At 44.4% G+C, this 24928-nt stretch overlaps 1 protein-coding gene across 2 annotated transcripts in view; it reads left to right on the forward strand.

Moving 5' to 3' along the window:
* Nucleotides 1–110: 110 nt before the first annotated feature.
* Nucleotides 111–24928, forward strand: part of EFCC1 (EF-hand and coiled-coil domain containing 1) — a 72734-nt gene continuing 47916 nt past the window's right edge. For both annotated transcript variants that reach the window (XR_003537286.1, XM_027703121.1), the window contains exons 1-2: nt 111–754; nt 1995–2401. Coding sequence is in view for 1 of the 2 variants with exons in the window: in XM_027703121.1 (XP_027558922.1) it covers nt 116–754; nt 1995–2401 (1046 nt within the window). In the remaining variant the exon portion in view is untranslated. The remainder of the gene's footprint in view (nt 755–1994; nt 2402–24928) is intronic.

Below are 24928 nucleotides of genomic sequence, written 5' to 3' on the forward strand. Positions count from 1 at the left end.
TGTGCGGGGCCGGGCGGGGCTGTGCGGGGCCGGGCGGGGCTGTGCGGTGCCGGGCGGGGCTGAGCGGGGCTGAGCGGGGCGGGCTCGGCCGGGCTGGGGATGCTCGGGGAGCGCGATGGAGCCGGCTGAGGGCTGGGACCCCTACGGGCGGCCGGCCCGGCGCACGCAGTGGCTGGTGAGCGCCCTCGCCTACCACTACGGGCTGGACCGCGGCGTGGAGAACGAGATCGTGGTGCTGGCCACCGGGCTGGACCAGTACCTGCAGGAGATCTTCCACCACCTGGACTGCGCCGGGGCCGGCCGCATCCCCGGCGAGGATTTCCGCACGCTGTGCCAGGTGCTGGGGCTGGAGGAGGCGGCGGAGCCCGAGGAGTGCGCGGGGCTGTGGGACGGGCTGGCGGCCGGGCTCACCTTCCGCCAGTTCCACGCGCGGCTCTGCGGGCTCTTCAGCACCCGGGCGGGCGGGTCCGAGCCGCGCCTGCCGCTGGGCCGGGACAGCGAGCACATCGAGACCCAGATCCGGCTGCGCAGCCCCCGCCGCCGCCGCCGCGGGCACCCCCCGGCCGGGCGGGCGGGCCCGGAGCGGCGGCCGGCGGGGCCCTGCTCCCCGGAGTGCTACGAGGAGATCGTGGCGCTGGAGCAGGCCGAGGACCGCATCGCCAAGCTGGAGGAGGAGAACGGCAGCCTGCGGGAGCTGGTGGAGGACATGCGGGCCGCCCTGCAGAGCAGCGATGCGCGCTGCCTGGCGCTGCAGGTGAGTGCGGCCGCTCCCGCTCCCCTCGGCGGCTCTCAGCAAAAGGGTGTCAGGCAAAACTCCGTTTGTCCGTCAGGAAAAGGATCCCAGCCGAGCCTGAGCTCCAAGTGTGTTTCTGACTTCATAACTAACTTATCTCTGGTTCCTCTTTAACGCGAGCGAAACGACAGCACCGCGGAATCCAGTCTGACAAGTAACGCTTGTGAACAAGTGACTGGTTCAGTCTGTTAAGATGCTGCTCTCTGAAATCCGGTGCTAATAAGCCCTGTGCCCCCAGCGTGATGGATAAAAGGAGTATGGCATAGACCCAGGTTGCTCTTTCATCCTCGGCATTAGCTTTTTAGCAAAGTTTGGTTACGCGGAGACTTTAAGGACAAATGTTGCATTTTCACCAGTGTGACATTATATATGGTTAAGGGATAGGCTGAAAAGCACCCTGCTAAAAGTGTAGGGGACTTCAAGTGTGTGATACCACTCTTCAAGTGCACATGCACAGGCAGTTACATACTGGTTATGCATCATTACAGGGCTTTTTCCTAAAGTCAGAAAGAACTTTTGGGTTCTTACCTGTACCAGCACATGCAGTGTCTCAGTTATAAGTGCCTTGGAAACATTAGAAGTGTGTTTTGTTCAGAGTGTGGTCACGAGAGTTCAGAGCTGGAGCCAGTTCTGCAGACAGGCTGATGAATAGTCTCTGGCTCCTCTGCAGAGCCCCATTAATTCTGGGGCTGGTTCCTGGTGGTTCTGCTGTACTGGCCATACATACTTAGCAGCAGTTAAATTACTCTGGCATGAAATAGCAAGGAACAGGCAAAGCAGTGAAGGGCAGAGTTCCCGGGTTGTTCTGATCAGGTCAGATTTCCCACTAACACAGCACTCACAGAACTCTGCTCCACGTGTGACACTGCCATTTCCATGAGCTGGCTGTGCCTCCTCACAACATCCAGCCTTCTGAGGACAGACCATAGTAATGACTTTAAAGCTATATGGACACTTGTGCAATAACCTAATAACAAATAGTTTGAAAATTAAATTTATAGATACATATTAAAAACCACTTTCCAGAGAATGTTTCCTTCTCTCTCTATTTCACAACGGTAAGTAGCTTATTAGTTGCTGATCAGCTATATGTGATTGAAAAAACCCAAAAAACTACAATCCAGAGATTTCAGTCTTGATAAAATGTCAGCTGCTTTAGGACACAGTGATTTCTCCTGCTTTCTGCTCCCGATCGTTGCAGGTGGGACTGCGGAAGAGCCATGCGAACCACAGGGAAGAGGGGACCTGTTCCATAGGGAGTAAGAGACCATTACCACAGAACCACTCCCAGAGCAAGTGCCTCCAAAGTGTCCTGAAGGAAATGGAGCTCATCCGGAGCTCCAGGGATGGGCAAATCGAAGAAGCGATCAGGTTCAACCAGGAGCTGGAAAGGGAGCTAAAGAGCTCTCAGGAAGCCCTGGTCAGTCTGGAGGACTGCAACCGTAACCTGAAGAGGGAACAGGCAGAGATGAGGAGGAAGGTGGAAGAGGCAAGACACGCCGTCCTGAACAGCCTTGGCAAAGTGAGGGAGCTGGAGGTGAAAGCCAACGAGGTGCCACGTCTGCAAACACACATCCAGCAGCTGGAATCGGAACTGCAGCACTACAGGTAAGTCTGAGTCCATCAAAAGTGCCTATAAAATCACAAAGTTAGTTTGAAAATCACTGGTTGGGGCTTATTAAATGTCTCCAAGTACATCTTGTAAAATCTAGCCAGAGGGAAATTAGAAGCTGCTTATCCATTTTCTTGGTAGGGATCCATAAGAGAGCTGGCAGCGTTCAGGGGGAGATAGGCCAAAGTAAGGGTGCTGATCTGCAGAGAGCTGAAGTTACTCCTCAAACACACAGCAACAGGACTCAGTAATGTCTCAAAAGGACATCATAATGCTTCAAGAAAGCCCAAAACAAATTGCTGACACTCCCTCAGAAACCATTTTCAACACACTTATTTTTTTCACCCTGTTTCCTGCTCATTAGGTCACATCCAAAGCCAGCTGTAAGCAGATGGCTGACACTCCATGTCTTGGGAAAGCTCTTCAACTTGTCATAGGAATTGGGGGAAAGCACACAGGGCCAACTTTTGGCCAGTGATTTTAAGCTCTGCTGTCTTCACTGCTGCCTCTCTGACAGAATAGGTAATACTCCAGAAGAGAGAAGCTGAAACTTTCCTAAATCCACAAAATAATATAGAGGGAATCTCAAACAAAAAATACATTATCCAACTAAACCCCACTTTTGTAATAACATAAATAAATGTTTCCAAAAGTCAGAAAGTTGGTCATGAATTTAATAGTTCACTGGTTTTGTTGCTTTTTGTCTCAGACAAAACTTGGACTCATTGATGGTTATTAAGTGTGTTAGGCTTTTCTGCCCAAGTTTCAAATTGACCTTTTGACATCTAATTTAAATTTTCACTGACCCAAAGCAAAGGCAATATTTATATCTATTTTTACTAACTGTACTAAAGCTAGTATTTTAATACATTGTCTATTCTGAACTCCTTGTCTCTTCTTAAACTTACACTTCCTCTGTTTGCTTATAAGAAGAGTTCATAGTGAGTTATTTGTGGCATCGTAGCTATTGTACTGTTTTATGAAGTGAGGAAATTCTAAAAATAACCATTTTATCCAGTGTCTTTCTGTAAGCATTGTGTATGTTAATACCTGTGTGGTTGCAGAAGATAAAAGCATTTATTTAAACATCTATAGGATTTAAAAAACACTGTGAGGGCACATAATGTCCAAGGTGACTGTCAGGGATATCTGGATAAATGAGAAAACTCTTAGTGTTAGGAGGGATCACACTACTTGTCTAGTCTCGTGTTCTCCCTGGCATGAGCACCAAAGATTTCTTGTCCTGCAGAATTGCTTTTCCCAAGTATGATGAAGGATAAAAGAATCCCCTTTAAACAGGTAGAGATGAATGAGTTGAAGACAAAAAGGAATGTCAGCTGGCCTTGCAGAGCAGGAACTTTATGGGTTACATCAAACATACACTGTGAGTTTAAAAATGTAAATTACATGTTCCTTGTCAGATAACCTTCATTTGTAATATTTATTTTCAAATTGCATGCTAATTTAAAGGGAGTGTAAAACTCAGGAATGGTGCTGGACTGACCACTGGGGAACTACACCCCTTCTTTAATCCCGGGGTACATCGACCAGGCCAGTTCCCACCCTTTCAGATTCTCTGTTGGCCACAAAGCACTTCCAGCTCCCCATCCATGGAATACAGCTCTTGGATCCAGCACTTTCAGAGGCACTTAATGAGGACTGTGGCTTGCATGCCTGTGGTCATATTCCATAGGAATGATGGAGTGCCATCATTCCTCACATTGCACAGGTGGCACAGGGGTGCCCAGAGCGGCAGAAGGGTTTCAGTTTGCAGTGCAGAGCTCTGGGTTGCTGTGGGGAAGGACAGCAGCCGTCCCTGCCCCACACAGCCTCCTGTGCCAAGATTTGTCCCACTCCCTTGCCCTGCTCACACTTGTGCTTCTCACCCCACAAACTCCTCCTGCTCCCAGGGAGTCCCCTCCTGTCTGTGTCTGCAGAGATCCAGACGCGCGGGGCAGCTCGGGTGAGGTGCTGGGAGTGCTGCTGGGGGGAAGCTGCTGGGTTGGCCGAAGTGTGGAGATGGAGGGAGAGCTGCTGTCCCTGGTGTTATGGCAGTGTTATCCAAGTCAGTCTGTGCTGCAGTTGGTACTCCAGTGAGCTTCCTCCATTGCCAGGTGCCACATGGAGTCTGGGAGCAGGATCTAGGCTTGGCAAGAACTAGTGCTGCAAGGTAGCAGCGGAGAGAAGGGGGTGGGGATTTGAGTATCCTGCAGAGAGCATTTGAGATTGCAGAGGTGTCTCCTGAGAATTCACCTTAACTGGCTTGGTCTGCCACAGGTTTGCTCCAGCTAAAGGCTCATTCCTTGCAGAGAGGATCATGTTTGAGTCCAGTCTATGAGCTTTACATGCTGCTCCTATTTATAGTTCCGTATTATGAAAGGAAATTCAGTGTCTGAATACAGAAGGGTTTAGAAAGTCAGGCAAGTCCCATTTTTATGCAGTGATGCCCAAGGAGTTATTTTGTACTGGGGCACTTGATTTCATTTTCCCAGGTATAGTTCTTTTCAGTTGTTATTACTGAAGCTCAGCTGTTCCATTTATGGATTACTTCTCCAGTTTCTCAGGATGCTGTTGGGACTAACCTCCAAACTGCTCATTCCCTCCCGGCTTGGAGTCCATTGCACACTTGTAATTTCTCTTTCAAAAGCTGGGAGCCCAAATGAACACACTGGTCAGGTCCCAGGCCAGATTCTGGTGGCCTTCCCTTGATAGACTCTATCTGAGGACAAATCATTACCAGCTGTTCCCTAAACTCCCTTTTTTTTCCACTAAGTTTTGCTCCAGCTCAAGGGGACACCATCCATGTATTCTAATATAGTCTTATGACTTACAAGTATTGTTTATAGGAATGCCACATATAACAATGTTACTACAATTACAATGTCACATCTACTCCTTCTTTTTATCCATTCAGCATTTTTCCGTGTCAGAAAAGGAAATTAGATTGGTTTGACATGAATTGTTCTTGCCAAATATAAGTTGGCTCTGTTTTCTATACTACATTGTAGGTGGCTTAAAAATTGATCACTTAATAAAGTTTATGGATTCTTATTCTCTTTAATAGCATTGGAGAGAATAAAAGAATTTAACAGCCTTTTTTTCTTTTGATCCCAGTGTAACAAATAAAAAGAAAGGTCATTTAGAATTGAAATACACTTCATAATAGAGACGTTCACAGAGGGTTTATGTTGCTGCATTAATCAGCAGCAGAGTAATTACATAGGTCAGTGGAAAGGGTCATAAAATACCAAAAATGCTTCCCATATGCATGGTCTGTCTCCCAAATTACTTAATTATCCATCAGCATTTATATGTGTTAATGAGTAGGAATCCTTTATGCATGGAATGCAGAGGCTTGTTTCCTCCCCTCATATTCTCCTATAAATATCAAGATTGAGGCCTCTGGCATAATTTTCTCCATTTATTAATTTCATCAGTGTTAAAATTTTTTAAAAACTTATGCTTTAGGCTATCTTACTTTGGAAGTAGTTCCACTTCTCTTTTCTTTCAGGAGACAGTGTCCTGATCTTTTCAATAATTTCTCAGGTTGCCATTTATTCTGTAAAATATAACAGGATGGACCAAATCAATAATTCAAGAACAGGAGAGGAATATGGAAATATTCCTAACTGGTACAGAATCAGCTCCATTAAATGAAGAAAGAAAAGCCCTAGGAAGGAAACACTAATGCACAAAAGAAGGTGTCTATAGCAGGTTATTTCCAGTTGGAATGATAATGCATACTTTATACTTAGGCATTCTAGAACTGTTCTATTTTAAAAATTAGACAGTAAATAAAAAAAATCTGGACGATTTCTGCTTGACTGTTGTCATCAATACCAATTATTTGCTGGTTGTGAGGTGAAATGTGGCAAGTTGTTTCGGGTGGCACAAAACTTGAATGGAGGTGGGTGTTCATGTGCTGGACCACACAAAAGACTGGACAGACCTGCAGATGATAAATATGTCCTTGGCCAAGAGCAGTGACAGGCAGGGAGCAGGGACTGATGGCAGTGGGAATGAGGACAGTCAGGGAACTGAGCTCATGGAGAGTAAAATGAAATGTTACTTTGCAGAACCTCATCTGTAAAAGCGCTCAGATTGTTTGGGATGAACTCATGTCATCTCATTTTATGCTTGTACGGGTTATTGTTTTCTACTTAGGACTGTGAGAAGTTATGTATTGCATAGAAGTCTGCCCAAAAAACCACAGAACTTCAAGCTTTTAAAGAAGTTAGTAGTAACAGGTGAATATGTAATCATCACCTGAAGCTTAGACTACTGGCATGTCTCATAATAGAATTGTAAGCTAAGCAAGCAAATCAGATTACTCTCGTTGGGAACACTTTAAAGGAACTTTAAACGCTTTAAAGTTTGATTTCCCAAAAAGGGATAATGGAAGATATTGTTATATATGATAGAGAGAACTGTACAGAGCAGTTTAAATACATTAACTTGGCATTGAAGAAAATGTGTAGCATCTCTTTCTATGGAAGGGGTAGTTTTATTTCAAATGCAAGTCTCTCAATGCTTCCCATAATAACAGCAAACCCTTTACTTCAAATCCATTCAAATGAATGCATTTATCCCCAAGGAAGCCTGTGCTTGTGTGCTGTGCCGTTGGAAGTGTAGCCAGTTCTCTGGCCCTTTTCTGTGCTGGGCTCTTAGTTACACAGTGTTTATTCTTGGGAGGCTTTCCCGGGCTTCTCCCTAAATCCTCCTTTTATCTGCCTGGCCTTATTTGCTGTGTGGGCAGTAAATCACAGAAGCACAATGGCAGTGCCACAGACGGGGCACTGCCCGTTCCCGGTGTCCGGGCTGCTCCTACAGCCCTGCTCCCCAGCAGCCCTGGCACACCCTTCCTGGGCAGGGAGAGGTGAAGGCTCCGAGCAGCCCTGCAGGGACAGAGCACAGCCCCGGCCAGGGAGCTGTTCTGTGCTCTCCAGCACAGCTGCCTGTTAAAGCTGTCTCCTCCCCCCTTCTGTGCAGAATTTGCATCATTCTGACCCCTCCTGTACCAGAGAGGTTATTTTCTCCCCAGAAGGTGTGTATTCAGTGTTTCTGCAGCCTTGGATTAGTGCCTGGAAGTTCAGCCAGCAGCTTGGTGGCCCCCACAGTGACAGCTGGGCACCTCCCTCCTTGTTCTGGCTGCCCTGGCTTTAGATAGTCTTTCCCCAAGAAAATACACACTTACTGCACAAACTTTCTAGGTGATCAACATATTATCTGTCTTGACTCACGCCAGCCAAATAGAAAGATTAATTTCATACACAAACATAACTTCCCACACCCCTTTCAAACCCAAGGACTGGACTCCCCATCAGAGGCTGGGCCCCTTGGAAAGCACATCCCCCACAGCAGTCCCTGCAAGAGCCAGCATCAGGCATGGTCTGGGCCATCCCCAGCCCTCGGTGCACCCTCTGCCTTGCAGCAGCTCTCCCCTCCAGCCCCAGCAGGGTGGCACTTGCTGCCCAGGCCCTTGTGCCTGGCGATCCCTGTGGCTGGGGACAGGCCACCAGTGCCCCGTGCTGCTGCTGGGGCAGGGCAGAGAGCTCAGAGCTGCATGAACCTCTGTGCCACCCTGGGACAGACCCTGGCACTCCAGAGCCCCCTGCACGGAGATACAGGCACAGCAAAGTGGCAGTGGAGGTACCAGCTTGGGCGAGACCAGGGTCTGCATCTCTCTGGACCCAAAGCCAGCTCCCAGCAGTGCAGAAGAGCTGCTTAAACAATTATTTATCACCAAGAAAAACACACCACTAGGCCAAGAGTCTGTAGCCTCCTGTCACACCAAGTGTCACAGCTCAGGATGAACCTCCCTGGGGACAGTTCCCTGTTGACTGCACAGCCACACACTGGTCCTCTCCTTGGTTCTTAAGCAAACCTGACAAGTTTGCAGCCCCTTGTGTGCTCAAGAGCACCTGCAGGAAGGCCCTTGCCCAGAGCACTCCTGTTTTCCCACTCCATGTGACCGAGCTGTGCTCTGCTCATACACCCTGAGATCAGAGCTGCTGGATCCATCAGCATTCCTTTGCTTCTAGGAGTAACAGGAACATACTGGGCAATAAATCTACTGCATGGAAGTTGGCCAGACCTCCCTAACAGAGGCTTTGAAGGGCCAGCTGCATTTTTAAAATTTATTTTTTCTTCAGGTCAGTTTTATGTAAGACCAAGTAGTAATATATAACCTCAAAGTGTAACCTGTGGTTTAAACGTGGGGTATTTATGTTTTATCTCCCTGGATGTCACAGATATTGACAAAAATCCAAAGTAAAACCACCAGGGCAAGATCCTGAGAGGACCAAAGTAGTGACAAGTGCTTCAGTCAGGCACTTAAACACACATTTTATATAAAGCAGTTAAGGACTCCACTGAGCTCCTCCAGAGAGAAAATTAAAACAACTCAACCACCCGTATCTCAGGTGGGTTTAGCACATGTCATTTTTGTGTCCTTTCACATAAGTGACTCTGCAAACCAAACACTGCTGATCATCACTCAGGCACAGGCAGAGAATTCTGCATTCTTTTAAGCTTTTTTTTTTTTTGCTGGAGGAATAAAATGGAAGAAATTCAGTTTTTTATTTTCTTCATAAAACTTGAAAATCACTTCATGAAAATGAGAAGTTCTGCTAAAGAAATAGGAAGCGATTATTCACTTTTTGCTCTTCATCTCACTTTCCTTCAGAATACAAACCAGACAAGATAGTTTGTAAGATATATGCTGACAACCCAAGTTTTCAAACAGATTAAGCTAATTTGTCTTGCTAAAATAGTCTGCTCTCAGAATATGGAAGGATTAATGATCTGCAGGAGAGGAGGCCTTATCTCTTGAATACATCCCAAAACAGACAATGACATAACAAGATGAGTGAAGTCACCCTTTGTTTGAGAAAAATTCGTGGATGTTACACAAAACAAAACCCAAATTCAACAAAAAGCCTTTTAAATTTATTTACTAGGAAAAAAAAAAAGGATGCAATAATGAAATCTGGACCAGTGCACTCAAACCTGTCATTTGATTTGCAGGTAATATGTTCTGTCTCAGCAGCTTGCTTCAAACAGGTGTCTGATAGAGTTGGCCACCCAGAGAAGGGAATACCAGATGCACAGGCAACTATTCTACTTCATCATAACTTCTGTTCTCAAAGGGCAACTCTATGTAATATAAACACTAAATCATCTGGAGACCTGGGAAAATATTTAGAAAGTAAATTAATTGACTCCATGACTTTGCTGGGAACTTGCCATAATACAAACCCACAGCCAAGCAAAGTTCTTAAACCCCATCCCCAGGATAGCACAGCCAAGATCAAAAGACTTTAAATACCATCATGTTCCTTAGGAACTGCCAGGAGCTGAGGGAGACAGGCAGTATTTAAAACTGCCTGGACTCTGAGCAGGTTGGGGGCTGAGCTAATAAATGTCACTGAGGTGAGGAAATACAGTAAAGGCAATTTCTGTACTTTCAGTGACACAGTTATTTAGCAGTCCTGCAAATATTTGTTCATGTTACTGCTCCCCAGAGTCTGGATTCCTGTTCAATCACTGCCCATCTTTACTGGACTTTCTCTTCCCTTCATTCTCCAGTGTATTTTTTCAACTTTATCAGCATCTCATCTGCCTGCTTAGCAGAGTGATTAAAATCCAGATTGGTCTTTGCCTCTCTCATGACTGGTTTGTGGTATTCTCTTTGTGATACCTGGCATTTCCCTGGCACTCTGTATCTCAGCTGTCCAGAGCTGCAGCCACTGAAGCAGCCCAAGGAAAAGTGCAGTCACAACCTAAGGATAATGCTGCCCTCAAACCAGAGAAACGGCTGGAAAATAATGCCCTGAACCATGAGTAAACCTGATTAAATGCATCTGATCCTAAAGATTCGCATTCTGAGATAATCCCAAACTGGATTTGCAATTGGAAATTCAAACACAGATTGAGATTTGGGGGGAAGAGGGGAAGGAGGGCAGGAGGAGGAGCTGGTCAAAGTATTTGCTTAGGTCCATTATAGAGAAGAGATATCCAGCTGGCAGCGGGGTTGGAACTACATGGTCTTTAAGGTCCCTTCCAACCCAAACCACTCTGTAGTTCTATGATATTTTCACAGTTCCAGATGTGAAACTATCTGTGTGCTCCAGTCAAGCAACCTGAAAGTTGTAAAATACATCAAGAGACTGGCTTTAGTTCAGAGACCATCTTTTATCTTTGAAAAAAGGAATTCTGTATACGTTCTTATAGCTTTTCATAATGCCCATCTGAAAATCTGGCAAATTCGGATAAAAGTGAATAGATATCCCTCCAAGGATCACAAAGGTGCAGCTCAGCTTCAGAGAAAACAGCATGGGCTGAAGCTTGACAATTACTGCAGGTATCTGTATCCCAGGGTGCTGCCTGTGTTCTGTTCACCATTTCACATTGGAAAGTACTCTATAAAACAGAAATGGTTGGTCAATAAGTGCCAAATATCAGCTCTGAGCACAACACATCTTTAGAAATTCACTTCTGTGTAACAAGTAACCTCAGCCTTCACAGCATCCTTCTTAAAACCAGGTGAAAAATGAGGTGTAGAGGCTGTGATTGACTGGGTGTTGCAGTCCCTCCTTGTCTGGGGAGAAAAATATTCTCTGAAGGGTGTCTGAGCTTCAAGTGCTAATTGCCATCCCAGCACACATCGTCCATTCCAGGAGCAGAGGTGCCGAGTGTTTTAGGGATCAGATTTCAGTGGGAAGTGCCCAAACCTTTCAGTGAATGTCCAGAATGAAAATCAGGCCCTGTGCTTTGTTTGGTGAAGAGTCTGTTCACAGCAGAGTGTTTCAGGGCAGGTTCATGATATCCCATTAATCATAACACTGAAATTTCTGCTATTCACAGCACATCTGCTCTGCTTTTACTCTCTGTTCTCGACCCCATCACATGTCCTTGGCATTCATTTATGTGACATGAAAGTATTGGAGCTGTGTATGGGGAGATCAGCCAGGTTTAAAGCACTGCACTGGCAGGTTTCAGCTGAGCTCCAGGCACAGTATTGTCACAGTCCTGGAGCTGGTAGGTCTAAGGGACACTGCTTAGCAGAAAATTACATGACAGAAATAGGAGCCATGCTTATGAAAACTGCAGAAAAAGAGGTTATCCCCCCAGTTTTGTGGCAGCAAACGGGAGAAGGTGGTGTTTCCAGCAGGAGACCTGCAGCTGGGGGTACCCCTGTATTTTGGGTGCATCAGTGGGGGGTCACCCAGGGAGCCCAGTCTGGCCCTGCACCAGCACAGCACCCTGAGCACCCACAGGGCACAGCACAAACACCTCCTGGGGTGAACTCGGGCTCTCACCCTGCACAGCATGGGCACATCCTGGGCAGCACAGAGCTCTGAGCATTCTGTGCTGCAGGACAAAGGGCATCCAGGGGCTGTTTATAGTGCTCTGGTTCAGTGACCTGACAGATAATAAATGAGGTAAACAGTGGGGCCACTCGCACCTATAGCTCTGCTCTGGTTTCATGTAAACCCAGGCAAAGTAAGGTCATCCTCCAAAAGTGTAGTTTGGGAACTGTTTAAACTAGTTGCGTATTTAGGTTACATCAGGCAAGATTTCACATAGACAAAAATAAAAGGAAAAGCATAAAAATGGTGGCATTTTATTTCAATGCTTTCTTGATGAATTGTTTTGATTTTTCCTATCTGAATGACATTAATAAATCAGATTTCAAAATATCACTTTAAGACACACAGAATCAATAAAATGAAATAGTTCATTTTGGTTCCATGTTGAGAAGACAGTTTCCGTAGATGAAAAATACTTTTTCCTCAGATTTCTAAGTCAACCAAACAAAAACAATCAACGAAACAAACAAAACCCAAAAACCCCAAACCAAACAAACAAAAATTTGAACTATCATAAGCAAAAGTTAGAAGAGAAGCTGGTCCTTATTCTGAAAGATCTGTGTTTCCATTAATGAATCTATATGGGTTTGCCTAATTTCCAAAACTATCCACATTTCCAAGAGACAATTCCTTCAGCAGAGGAAAAAGAATAAGAAAACCAAAAGTAAGAATGCTCTCAGCTTATACTGTCAGCAAGAATGTGGCTGTGCTGCTGGAGCCTGGCTGGGATGTGATGGGTTTTTCAGAAGTCTTCCAGCTGTGAAATATTCCCAGCCCTGGCAGGATATTCCTGGGTAAATGCACTACCAAAGACCTTCCAGTGCAGCCAGGGCTTGGTATCTTTCAGAAAAGTTATGATTAATCTCAGAAGTACGTACCAGGTTTATTTTTGTGCTGTGTGTCTTACTCTTGCTACTTTTCCCTCTGTCCCATTGTTCCCTGCCTGCTTTGCTCTCTTTGATTTGGGTTTTTTTGGTCATCGTGATTTACAGTTTTCAAATGATGCTTCAAATGCATTTAAAAACAGGAATCTTTAAAAAGGAAATAAGTTTAAAGCTTTTTAGGTAAATACTATGCAGTATATGAATGATCTAAGCTCTGAATTTATATCAAAAAAATCATCATTAAGGATCTAAGATCCTGAGAGTTCTGAGGTGTTTAGACCTGTACTTCACATAATTCAGAGAACTGTCAGTCTCTAAGGCTTGGCACTTCTTGTGAAGTATTAAAAGTCACTTATATTTAAATTGCAGTTCTCCAGCCTTATCAATTAATGCTCTGCTTCTGCAAACAGCAATGTCTTGCATCAAACAAGGCTTTTCTTCTAGTTAGGGTATAGATTGCTTATAATCTAAATTACCTCTTTATTAAATTATATTCTTTTTAGAACAAAAAATTATTAATGCTGGAAAGGCAACAATTATTTCTTCCTCTTTCAAGCAGAGTGAGCTTTTCCATGGCAGGCTCCCATGGACTAGATAAATTCTTGGAGCTCTGCTTTGTGAACAAGAGCAGGAGTCACCAGCAGGTAATTGATGTTTTGCTGCCTCATGTGCTCAAGTCAAAACTTTGACTCTATTGATCTGCATTCACCTGTCATTGTATATAGGAAGCAAACAGCAAACAAGCCCTAAACAAAGCAATGGCTCCATCGCAGAGCCCACAAAGACACCCCGGGTTATCTGTGAGTGCCTGCAGGGCAGAGTGAACCTCCATCCTTCCCTTGCCGGGGCTCGGGGAAGAAAGGAAAGGCCGTGGGGAGCAGGAGGGGGAAGAAAGAGCAGTTCTGCTCGTTACCCTGAAAAAGGAGCTGTCAAAGCATCACCTTCCTTCCTCCTCCTGCCTCGCAGCCCTTTCCGGGCCGGGGAGGGAGGTTTCAGAGGAGCAGGGGGTGAGTGCTGGAGCTGCCCGGGCTGTGGGGAGGGGAGAGGGGCAGCTCTGGGGATCCTGCCCGTCCCTGGGCCCCGGGGGACACACAGCCCCCTCCTCTGGCAGCTCTCACCCGCCCGGGGGGTCCTGCCCGGGTATCCATCGGTGCTCCAGGGGAACAGGAGCCTCGGGATGAGGATCCGAGCTGTCCTCACTGGGGTCAGAGCCCCGGCTCACACCCAGGGTTAGTTCTGGATCCTCACTGGGGTCAGAGCCCCGGTCACACCCAGGGTCAGTCCTGGATCCTCACTGGGGTCAGAGCCCCGGTCACACCCAGGGTTAGTGCTGGATCCTCACTGGGGTCACACCCAGGGTTAGTGCTGCCCCAGGAGGGGCTGTTTGAACTCAGCTCCGGGCTGGAGGGAGCGGGATGGCAGCTCCAAAGGCAGGACAGGGTGAGCCGGGAGGGCTGAAGGACAGACAGACACCGGGGACTGTGCCCTTCCAAAGGCAGGGTTATGGAGCATCCGCGAGTTCAACCTGCAGAGGCCCCAGTTCACTTTCAGCTGATCCTCCGGCTCTCCTCCTTCGCCTCTTCCCCCCAGAATCTCAGTCTGTGTTTGAATTTCCAGTTTGGGATTATCTCATGACACAAATCTTTAAGGTCTCATGCACTTATTTTTGATGAAGTTAAGCAAACCAAGGCTTTTGAATTTTGGTTTGTGTTTTAACCAAGCTTAAAATGAAGCAACTCCTCGGTGGCACAAGTCCTCCCAGGACCCTGGGAACATGTGCTGCTTTGCCATGCTTTGCAAAAATGCATCATTTTTTCCATTTTTTCCATTACTTTATAAGTGAAACTGTAAACCCATGATCTGTCCCAGAATATAACTTATAAAGTGCCAAGTCAGAGCTATAAAACAGGTGTAAAGAAGTTTATGTGGCTTAGATTGTGTATCCTTAAATTTAAAGGGCATTCCCTCCCCCCTTGATTAAACAAATGGAAAAAAAACCTTGGTGGATGATGTGCATCATATATGCATTATAAATTTTATATTTAAAAGATTAATTTGTGCTTTAAAAATGGTTTAAATCCATGATATATCAGGATGTTTGTGTCTCATTAAACACACTGCAGAAGAGACCATCATTCAGAGGTGAGTTTGAATTAATCTCTGGAATTAAAAGCAGGAAAGTTCCAGCTCAGTAATTTGATTCATGTCTCTACTAAAAATGCATTTGAATCAAAAAGCTTGGATTCAGATCAGAATATCCACTGAGGGGGAGCTGGATATGTAACTTCGGTTTTATCCTAATTCCAATCATGACTGGTAGTCTGAAAACATATTTTCTTGAGGCTGTATTTTAGTTGGGGAAATAGGCTTTATATCACATGGTAAGGAAAGCTACAATAATCAAATTATTATCATTTGATTTTTAGGTAAAATAAAACTGAAAATAAAAATTTTAAAATTACTCAATTAGTCAAGGTATGAAAAAACCAGGATCAGCTGTGAAGAATTGCAGAATAATCTTAGGACAGTGAGTGACCACATAAATGAAAACTGATGCATTTTGGGATCAGGGCGGGAAATGAAACCAAACCCAACCTCAAACAGCACTTCCAGCTTCAGTGGAACAGATACAGTGATGAACTCAGAGCTTATAACTGCTGAAGAAATATACCTTTGAGCTGTGTAACTCTAGGAATGTATCATCTGTTCAGTTGTTAAGTTGCAGGGAGGAAAGGAAATATAAAATATTAAAATTTATTACAAAATGAACAGAGAACAGTACAAAGAAAATAATTATACACATTCACAGAACACTTATATCAGAAAAAGGAAATCATGAGCCTTTCACCTAAAACAATTAAACTGGAAGAGGCATAGAAAAAAAGGCACGTACAGATGTGAAAAAGAGAGAGTTGAGGAGAGAGGTGAAATGGGTCTGCAAAATTTTCCTCAAGATGATGAATGAGGAAGAACTGTTCAGTCTCTCAGTGCAGGAACTCTGAGTCAGCCGGTGAGAGCAGGAGGCAGGTTCAAAGCACACAAAAAAGTGATTCTTACCCAGTGGGTCCCCCAGGCCATGGGGCAGCTTCCTGCAAGGTGCTTGGCTCGAGGGAAGGTTACAGCTCCAAGGGAGCAGCTGAAATACCAGTTAAAAACACCTCTCAGCAGGTGTGAAATACAAAGGTGGCATCTCCACCCGAGTCACCATGGGAATGACTGAAATCCTGCAGAGTGCCAGGGAAGGGCTCAGGATGCCCCAGGTACATGAACAGCAGGGGAAATGCATCTGAGTGTTGGCTTTGAGCTTTCCATATACATAAAATGACAAAATAGGGGTTTGACTGTAGAAGTTGTTTCATCTGCAGGAATCCCAGGTTGCTGCTCTGAGAAACAGGTTTGTGTCACATCTGCCACTGCAGAGGACCCATGATCTGAGCTCAGCTCTAACTCAGACTTCAGACCAGATCTTGGGATGCTTTTCCTTCACACCAGTTTCCCCTTCTCAAACACTATTATCATGACCACAGCAGTAGGCAGCTGTTGCCTACATTACTTACTGGTTCTACAATTCCCTTCAGATAGCAAAACATGGCCTACAAGCTCAGAGATGCTGTTTAATTCTTTTGCAGCAACTACCTTGTTTAGATGCACAAATATCACTGATACCTGGAGATTAGAGGGGTTTAAAGTGGATTAACTGTGAGTCTGGTAAGAAGAACCTCTGAGCTACAGAGATAAACATCAGCCAGAGTTTGGGAAAACCTCTGAACCCTCCAGTGCAGTGTGAGAGCTAAACTCTGAACTCAGCTCCAGACAAAACTCCCCCCTGGCAGCTGCCTCACTCAGGATTTCTTACCCACTCCTCCCGAGCTCGTGGGACATAATGAGCAGAATACAGGATTAGATAGCTGAAGAGTCCAGCCAAAATCTAGTCTGACAAAACCCTGCACAAGTCCCTGCCTTTAGGTCAGGCTTTGCCATCCCAGACACTGCCCAGGGATCCTATTGTCCGGTCTCCAACCACTTCATTCATTCCCATTCAGCCCCCAGGGCTTCCCTGCTGGGCTGGGAACCAGCACAGCCATTCAATGGAGATGTCAGGTTTTGTGTAACAGACAGCCAGGCCAATATTGCAAGGAGCCTTTTTATCCCTTTGTGCCCACAGCAAAATTTAATCTGAAAAGCCAGGCTCAGTGTTTCTGACATGCTGGCACAGCAAATATTTCCCCACATAATTGTAAAAGATCATTTGTCAGAGTGCTGGCCCAGTGGTTACCAACACAGCTGAGATCTGGGGGCAAGCAGAGCATTTCCAAAATACTGTGTGTTTATCAGAAAGCAAGTATGGACTTTAATATTTCCATTCATTTGCCCTTCATGCTGGTTGAGGTCAGTTGGTATTTGTCTGTTCACATTTTCTCACTTCACTCCAAGTTGCTTGGTATGTGCATATATATGGAATGTAAAAGATTCTGTTCAATAATGCAGAGGGCTGTGTGATACCTGTGTGATACCATTCCCCATGTGTGAGGCAAGTGCCTCACCTGTATCTGCCCATAAAGGCATGTTAAACTTGGATTCTCACGCTCTTTTGGGCCTGTCAGGGAGAGCAAATTGTGTTCTGGAACCCTGGAAAGAGGGATTTTTCTCATTTCTAGTCCAGGTAGTCCTAAGATAGAAACACAACATTATATCTCCTTGAAAAAAAAGGAATGAAGTATTACTGGGGAATCCTCTTTTCCCTTCAGAGCTCTGCTAGGATATAAGAACAGCCTGACTGTACCAGTGGAAGAGAACCAGGCAGGGAAGCTGGGCTGTAAAACACAAAGCTTAAGCAGATTACATGGCACGAGTTATTAAGTGCATGGTGTTGCATTATTCACTTCAAACATGAGCAAAGCCCTCCTCCCAAACTTACACCAGCAGCATTGCTCTGGGATACAAAGAGCTGGATTTCCAGCAGTGCTGCTGCTCCCACAGAGTGGGCTTTTGTTAATACATATCCTACAACCCTCCAGCTGCACCATTAGACTTATCTCAACCACTGGAATAACTCATGTCCCCAGAACAATTTAAATGGGTTAAATGGTCAGATGAGAAAGTAACTTTGTGAAATAGATCTTATTACTTTGTTCTGTGCAACTGTGGCCCAGGACTTATGTATGTTTTGAACTCTGACATTCATGTTTGTTATTTCAGAAGTCTGTTATTATAGGGGTTACTCTGTCCTTGCCAGAACCAAAGATATAAAATACAGGTTATATCCTAAATATTTTAGTCCTAGATAAATGTCTATGTGATAAAGGAGCATGATGAAATTACCTGTTTAGATTATTAAGAAAAATCTCATTGAAAATCTATTCACATCAATGTGAAGTCTTGGAGAAGACTGTGTGCTATGAATTCTAGAGAACTCCATCATGAATATCAAATACAGACAATTTAAAAAGCAAACGATGATTTAGAAGAGTTACACTCGGACTAGATGATGGCTGTAGGTCTATTCCAACAGAACTATCTTATTCTACAAGGAGAATTTGTCAGTTTTTTAAGCACAGCATTGTAGTTTCCCCTTTCAGGAAATTTAGTTTTTAAAAATAAACCCTGTTTAATCAGATTTCAAAGTTTCAGGTCTAATCCCCACCAGGGGACAGGGGAAGTTTTCCTTTAAGGACTGCTTTGTGCTTTTAACCTAAGAGAGTTTTCTCCCATTGTTATAGGTGCTATGCTGGCAAATAAGTATAAAAACATAAACCTATAAATGGTAAAAAGTTGCAGGCACTGAATTCTTGGAAAGCTTCTAATGTCTAGAAAGTGAGTGTCTTTCAAGCTGGCATCTCATGAGTGAGTTAGGACTTTTCAGCTTAGATTTTCTCCTGTAATAATGTAGTGCCATGAGCAGTCCATGAAAGCAGCACTGAACAGGGCAGCACCAGCAGAACTGGTTCAGAATTCAGTTTTCCTCACAGAAACCAAAACCCTCGGAACAAAGGCTGTTCTGGAAGCAAAACTTTGCCTGCCTAGATGCAGTATTTCCAATTCAGTGGACCATAGCAAAAGACTATGAGAGTTTGGAAATAGTAAAGACAATTCCTTCTTTAATCTTCTGTGAGACCTCTGGGACCTTTTGGTGCACTGGACTTCAGTATAGTGTGGTTATATTCCAGAGCCAGGAGTGGAGGTGCCCTGTCCAGCAGGAACTCAGCAGGAATTACAGCTGGGGACCCCCAGAATGTCCCAGGCTGGACCTGCAGTGTGCAGAGAGAGCCAACAGTGAGTGAGAATGGGCACTCCCCACAATTTAACCACAGCAACATCATTCTCCATGGGGAGGAATAATGCTGTCAGAATTAATAATACAGCCCTGTGAAATGGGGAAACTGTTTAAATACTCAGATAAGCTTTTACATATCTATAAGGATAAGATTTTATATGTCAATTAAAACACTACAGAAGTCCTTATCTATAGTCTGTGTGTGAAAACGTCAAAATACTGATTATTGGAACCTGGCAAAAGATTGCTCAAGACTCGTTCTGTCTGTCTTTCTTTTTGTGAAGCACCCACTGTAGCTCCCTGTCAGAGATAGGACAGTGGGCAAGATGAAACTCGAAGCATATTGTTCCTAAGTTCTTCTTATACCCACTTAAAGATCAATATATTTTTGTAAGCCTTACATTTTGTTTGGATTTCTGTAGCTTGTATGGACTGGTGATGTAACATCATGAGTTGTTCTCAAACCAGGCTCTGAGCAGCTTAAATCAAGCCACTGATATCACTTCCATGATATCAAATTTGGGTTCTACATGATGAAGTTCCAACTTGTGGGCTTATCTCTGTTTAAGAAGGTACAGAAATTTGATTGCCACTTTTATTACAGGAGCAACTGAAAATCCCAGTAATGATTGGCTCCTCATTCAGCTTTATAAGCAACCTCTGCTTCAGGTCACTTCTGAAATTCTGAAATTCAACCTAGTCCTTCAGGAAAATGTCTTTGCTATTTTACAATGCATTAAAAACCGGCCCAAGGTAAATGTCACATCAGTTTGGGGTTCTCTGTAAACATTTGATCCCCAATTTAACTGTCACAGGACAGGGGGGTGGGCAAACAGGGGCACATTTGCTATCAGTGTGTTCACAAATGCTCAAATGTTTAGGGAGTGGTTACATCACACTACAGCCATGTCTCTGGGTTTAGCACTGTACAGGGAATCCTCATTCTTTCTGCAACTTGGTCTAAATGTTTTGGTTTTTTGCATAGGCAGCTGAAAGACAGGAAAACAATCCATTTCTTTGAAGTAGTAGCATGAGCAGAATGGACATAAAACCCTACTGGATCTGCCAGCTTTTGAGCCAAAAGAATGAGACAGCAGCAGAACTCAATTCCAGTTTCCCAAGGCCAGAGGTGTCAGTGCCCCCTCTGAGTTATCCAGGAAATCACAGGGATTTTGGCACGACTGAGTCACAGAGACCCTGTCACAGCAGCAGCACAACCTCAGCATTTCATGAGCAACCCTGTCACTGGGGACTCTCCTCCCTGGCTTTGGAAAACAAATCCAGTTCACTGCAGGAGTTACAGGCACCAGTATTTCAAATGTGATGGGTAGGGCTGTGCTGAGTTACCAGGGAAGGGCAGATCCAGGGAACAACCCTGCACTGTCCCCATCTGTAAACACAGGTGAGTCCCAGTCAGCAGCACTCACAGTGAAGAAGCTGCTCTTGTGCTCCAGCCCAGCTCTCAGACCCACATGTAGGCATCAATTCCATAGGGAAAGGTAGAATATACATTCACTGAACAGCAGCAGACTGGCAATGCCAAATCACACGTGGCCAGAAGAAATTATTTCCTAGAACCTTGCTCAGTGTAGGTAGGAAAATCCAGCAACTGAAACATGTCCACAGAATCCCATTGCCTGGACCCCATTAAAAGGCTGCCTTTGGAATAAAGGCAGGCCTGGAAGTTGTGCTCTGGGCTGGGATCTTGCTAAGCCCTTTCCCAAACAGCAGTGATACACTCTGAAATAACCTTTGATCCTGCATGGCCTTTCTGAGAACTGGAGCAAACAGTGGGCTTAAGGGATACCGGGAATTGTATGTATGGCATTGTGTCTAATTCCTAAATTCCCATGATTCTGTAAGTGTATTTAAATAACAGTGTTTAAAGCAGGTGCCATCTCACACAGGATGCTCTCTGTCATCACTGGTGCAGAGCTGGAGGCTGCTCGAGGCAGTGCGGCATGAGGAGGTTTAACAGTCATCTGAAACACATCTGCCCATGGCATATCCTTTCTGTCTGCTGCTAAGGAAGTGTTTGGGTCTTAACTGGATATCTGGGAACAATCTGGCATTTTAAACAAATGCTTCTGCTGGAAAATCAAATTTATGCACTGGTTGGGTTTTTTTACTGGCTTAGACCTTCCATCAAACCTGGAGTCTGTCACTTCCCAAACCAGCAGTAACAGTGGTCCTCACATCTGACACTAAGGTCCTTTCTGTTCCCAATGGGATGTGGACCTGAAAATAACAGTATTTATCCTAAATATCCCAGTTCTGGGCGGAATCAATGCAATTCAGTGAGCCTTTGCTAATGCAAACCAGACTTGTGCAAGCTCAGGGGGTGCTGTCATTAATCCTTCGAGGGCATAAACCTACAGCTGCCTTAGTTCACTGCCCGCAGCTTTTTTTAATGACCCTCCAGATATATGATGTTTAGTGTACTCATGCCCTGTTTAGAGGAATTTACAATCCAAAAGGCAGGCAGAGCATGTGAAATCCTACCTCTAGCTGTTATTGCCAGCCTGATCACTGCAGAGGATGAAAATTCACCCCCAGAGCCTCTCTCAGTCACTGAACAACGTGGCACAGGCAGAGCAGCAAACACTCATGCAATGAAAGATTGTACTGATCACTTGGACTCACAACAATCAAGATCACTTAAAGAACATAAATGATTGGAGGGAGAAGGGCACTCTGCTGATAAATCTCAGGCTTAACACTGCAAGTGTTGCACTTGGCACACGCTGTATTGATTTTTTTCCCCATTTAGTTGTTTAAAGTATCTACAGAAAACAAAACCAAGAAATATCTGCATTCACTACAAAGCCCTGCTACTGGTTTGTTTTAGTCTATCTCAGATGAAACAGTCTCTTGACAAACAGTCTGTTCAGTAGTTTAAACTCAAGCAACAGACCAAAACATGAGGCTTTGTTGTGGGACTGGGCTGAAAGAAGCCCAAGAACTCTGCAGCACATCACTCCTGTCTCTGCTCTCACCTCAAAGGGGCTCCTTCAGATCTCCAAAGCCTTCTACACTTGCTCTGATGGAAACTTCAAAAAGCAGAATATGCCATGTCTGAAAGGTTTCCATGAAATTCTGGTGTGCAGATAGGATAGCTTTAAAAATTGAAACAGCAGCACTAGATTGAAACAGCTGAGTCTGGATAAAAGGGATTTTGAACTTTTATTTCATGTATCTCTTGAAACATCTAATTACTAAAGCCTGGCAGTAAAACACAGGAACATACTCTGCTTTCATTTTTTACCATTTTCTGTATTAGAAATGAGCACAGACTGTATTATCCCTAAGTTCTCAAATACAAACAACATACTATGAAGGCCAAATCCATCTTCTTCCTGATGTTTGGCTTTATGAAATGTAGAAAGTGACAGTAAAATTAAGGTCAAATTTCCTTTGAAAGATTTACAAATTTAAGGGTTTCTTCCTCAAAAATTCTCGTCCCACATGCTATATCCCCATTTTCTAATGGGCCACCTTCACCCACCTCAGACTCCATGGGCTAAGGAGCTTCCCAGTGCAACCAGAAATCAACTGGAACTGCTGTGACTATACTTGCTTTTGAGGTGGAGAGCTACACATTTCCCCTCCCTTTTCAGTGCTTGCAGTAAAAGCTGGAAAATTTTATAGCTGGATCACAAAGGGTCAGTGCAAAATTTCTAGAAGGTTTTAATTAACAAATATTTCTGCGTGTCAGATTTTGTCAGGTTTTATCCTGCCCTGTCTTCCTTCTAATGCATAAATCTCAGCATTTGAAACCAAATTGCAGAATGTCAAAAAGCCAAGGGAAAAGGTTAAGTCCTATATTTGGGGCAAGAGGAATGGATCAGCATTAGAAAGTTTGGGATCTCTTCCAAGACTGAGGAAGATGGGAAGTTTTCCAAAAGAGTTGCCCAGGGCAATAAAGTGTAAATAGAAAATACCTGGTTGTAGAAGTTTCAATATTAGTCACCTTCTGTCAACTAAAATGAAAAGCTAAATATATTTTATGAATACCTGAGGTTTTTAACTCTACTAAAGCCCTATGATGTTAAATTGTTCGGACATCAGGATAACACAACTGGTATCCCCTACTGCTTCAAACACCCACATTTATTTTAAGTCTTCCTCTCAGTGCTGCATTACAGAAAACTTCGGAGAACTGCTTCCTGTTTTTCATACAGATTTCACTCTTTTCCTGTGGAAATCTATTGAGGAAACTCTATAGAAACAAGAGGAAGTATCTGTTCCTAAATACCTGTGGACTGTGCAGAGGAACCGTCCTTGCTCGCCGTGGGGCTCCTGTGGAGGGCAGGGCTGGGTGAGATGGGCTGTGTCCCACAGAGGGCACAGGGAGCCCCCAAACCAGCTGCACCCACTCACACACAGCCAGGCTGTGCTGGGAGGGGACTCCAATAAACAGGGAAAAAAGTGCAATGAAGCATTGGCTAAAAAAAAAAAAGAAGGGGAAAAAAATACAGAAGCAAAGAGCCAAAGCCTTTTGTCAGAATAATTTAGGGTCATGTTGATTAGGAAAACATGAATCCTGGTTACCAACGTTGCTATGAGGAATTTTCCTAGTAACAAGGTCCATCCCTCTTCTTCTCCTCATTTATTAGCTCTTTTACTGAAGAGGAACCACTGCAGCCTGTGATGGCCACATAACATGAGGGAGTAAAACAGGAGCACTGAGCCATGTAGGATTAGAGATCTTACCTACCTGATGTTCCTTTTTAATAACCCAATGTTAGTACATTCTGTAACACCTTAAATACACAACAGCTGAAACAGAATCACCCTCACAACTGGAGTTTCCATCACTTGATTACCTTTAAGGCTGCCCTGATTTGCTGTAGATCTGGGATTTTCTAGACTGTGGAGGTAGAAAATGCAATGCAAAAGTAGAAAGGTCACTTAAGGTATTTCGACATAATTAAATGTCCGATTCTGTTTCCTGACAGTGCCAGGCTCCACAGAACCTGGACATTTCCCCCCCAGTACTGCAGGTCTGCTGCATGGCTGAGCATTCCAAAGAGAAACTGAGCCCCAGGCAGTGTTAAAGAAGGGAATGTGGCTTTGTTTCAATTTTCCAGACCCTTGTTAAATGATCTATATGCAATTTCCAGGGCAATCAAGTGTTTTGCTTGCTCAGTTACAGCGTATCTGAAAACCCCGGGGTGAGTGTGGGGCAGGGGGCGGGAGTGAGAGTTATTTTAAGTTATTAATAAAATCTACCTGCTCCTTTGTCCTGAAGAAAGAAGTCCTATTATCATTTATATCATAGTTCTTTCCAAGGGTTCCTGTCAGGATTTCATTGTACCTTGTGCTGACTCAGAGGGAACACCCCTGGCTGGCTCTGAAGGGTCTCTGTAAAGCCATTTTAGAACATTATCCCAACTGAACCATGTCAGTGCTGGATAGATTACACCACCACCAGGTTTCACTCTAATGGAGACCATTATTGATCTTGTTTTCATCCCAGTAATACTTCTGATGTCAAACCTGTCAGGAGTCCCTTGTGCTGACACAAGACACATTCCTGATGTTCCATCACTGATGTCCTACACCAACAGTCCTGTGCTCCAAGCACATTTCATAAGCAGACCTGCATGTGAAGGGGTATCAAAAACTGGCCTTAGCAGTGCAACAACATTTCAACAAATGAGAAACCATCAAGATCTGGCCAATAAACCATTTTATTGGTTATATATGACCATCATTGCATTCTTAGGCTCTCTTTGCTGGCCTTCTGTGTGCCCAAGTTGCATTTCTTAAATATATTTTAATAGCTGTTTATTCCCACAGTCTAGTTGCTTAATCATTTTAGCTTAAAGTACCTTAAAATACCATATTTGGTCCACTGGAAATCATCCATAAACCTGGAGGTTTTATGTACACCTCTATATTTATGGCAACTCTTTTTTTCCTCCACTAAGTATCTGTATTAATTTATTTTGACTTTCTACACGTGTTCAGTGCAGTTGCATATGGCCACCC

Source organism: Neopelma chrysocephalum, unplaced genomic scaffold (assembly GCF_003984885.1).
Source record: "Neopelma chrysocephalum unplaced genomic scaffold, ASM398488v2 Primary Assembly neopelma1_209, whole genome shotgun sequence".
NCBI classification, from domain to species: Eukaryota; Metazoa; Chordata; class Aves; order Passeriformes; family Pipridae; genus Neopelma; species Neopelma chrysocephalum.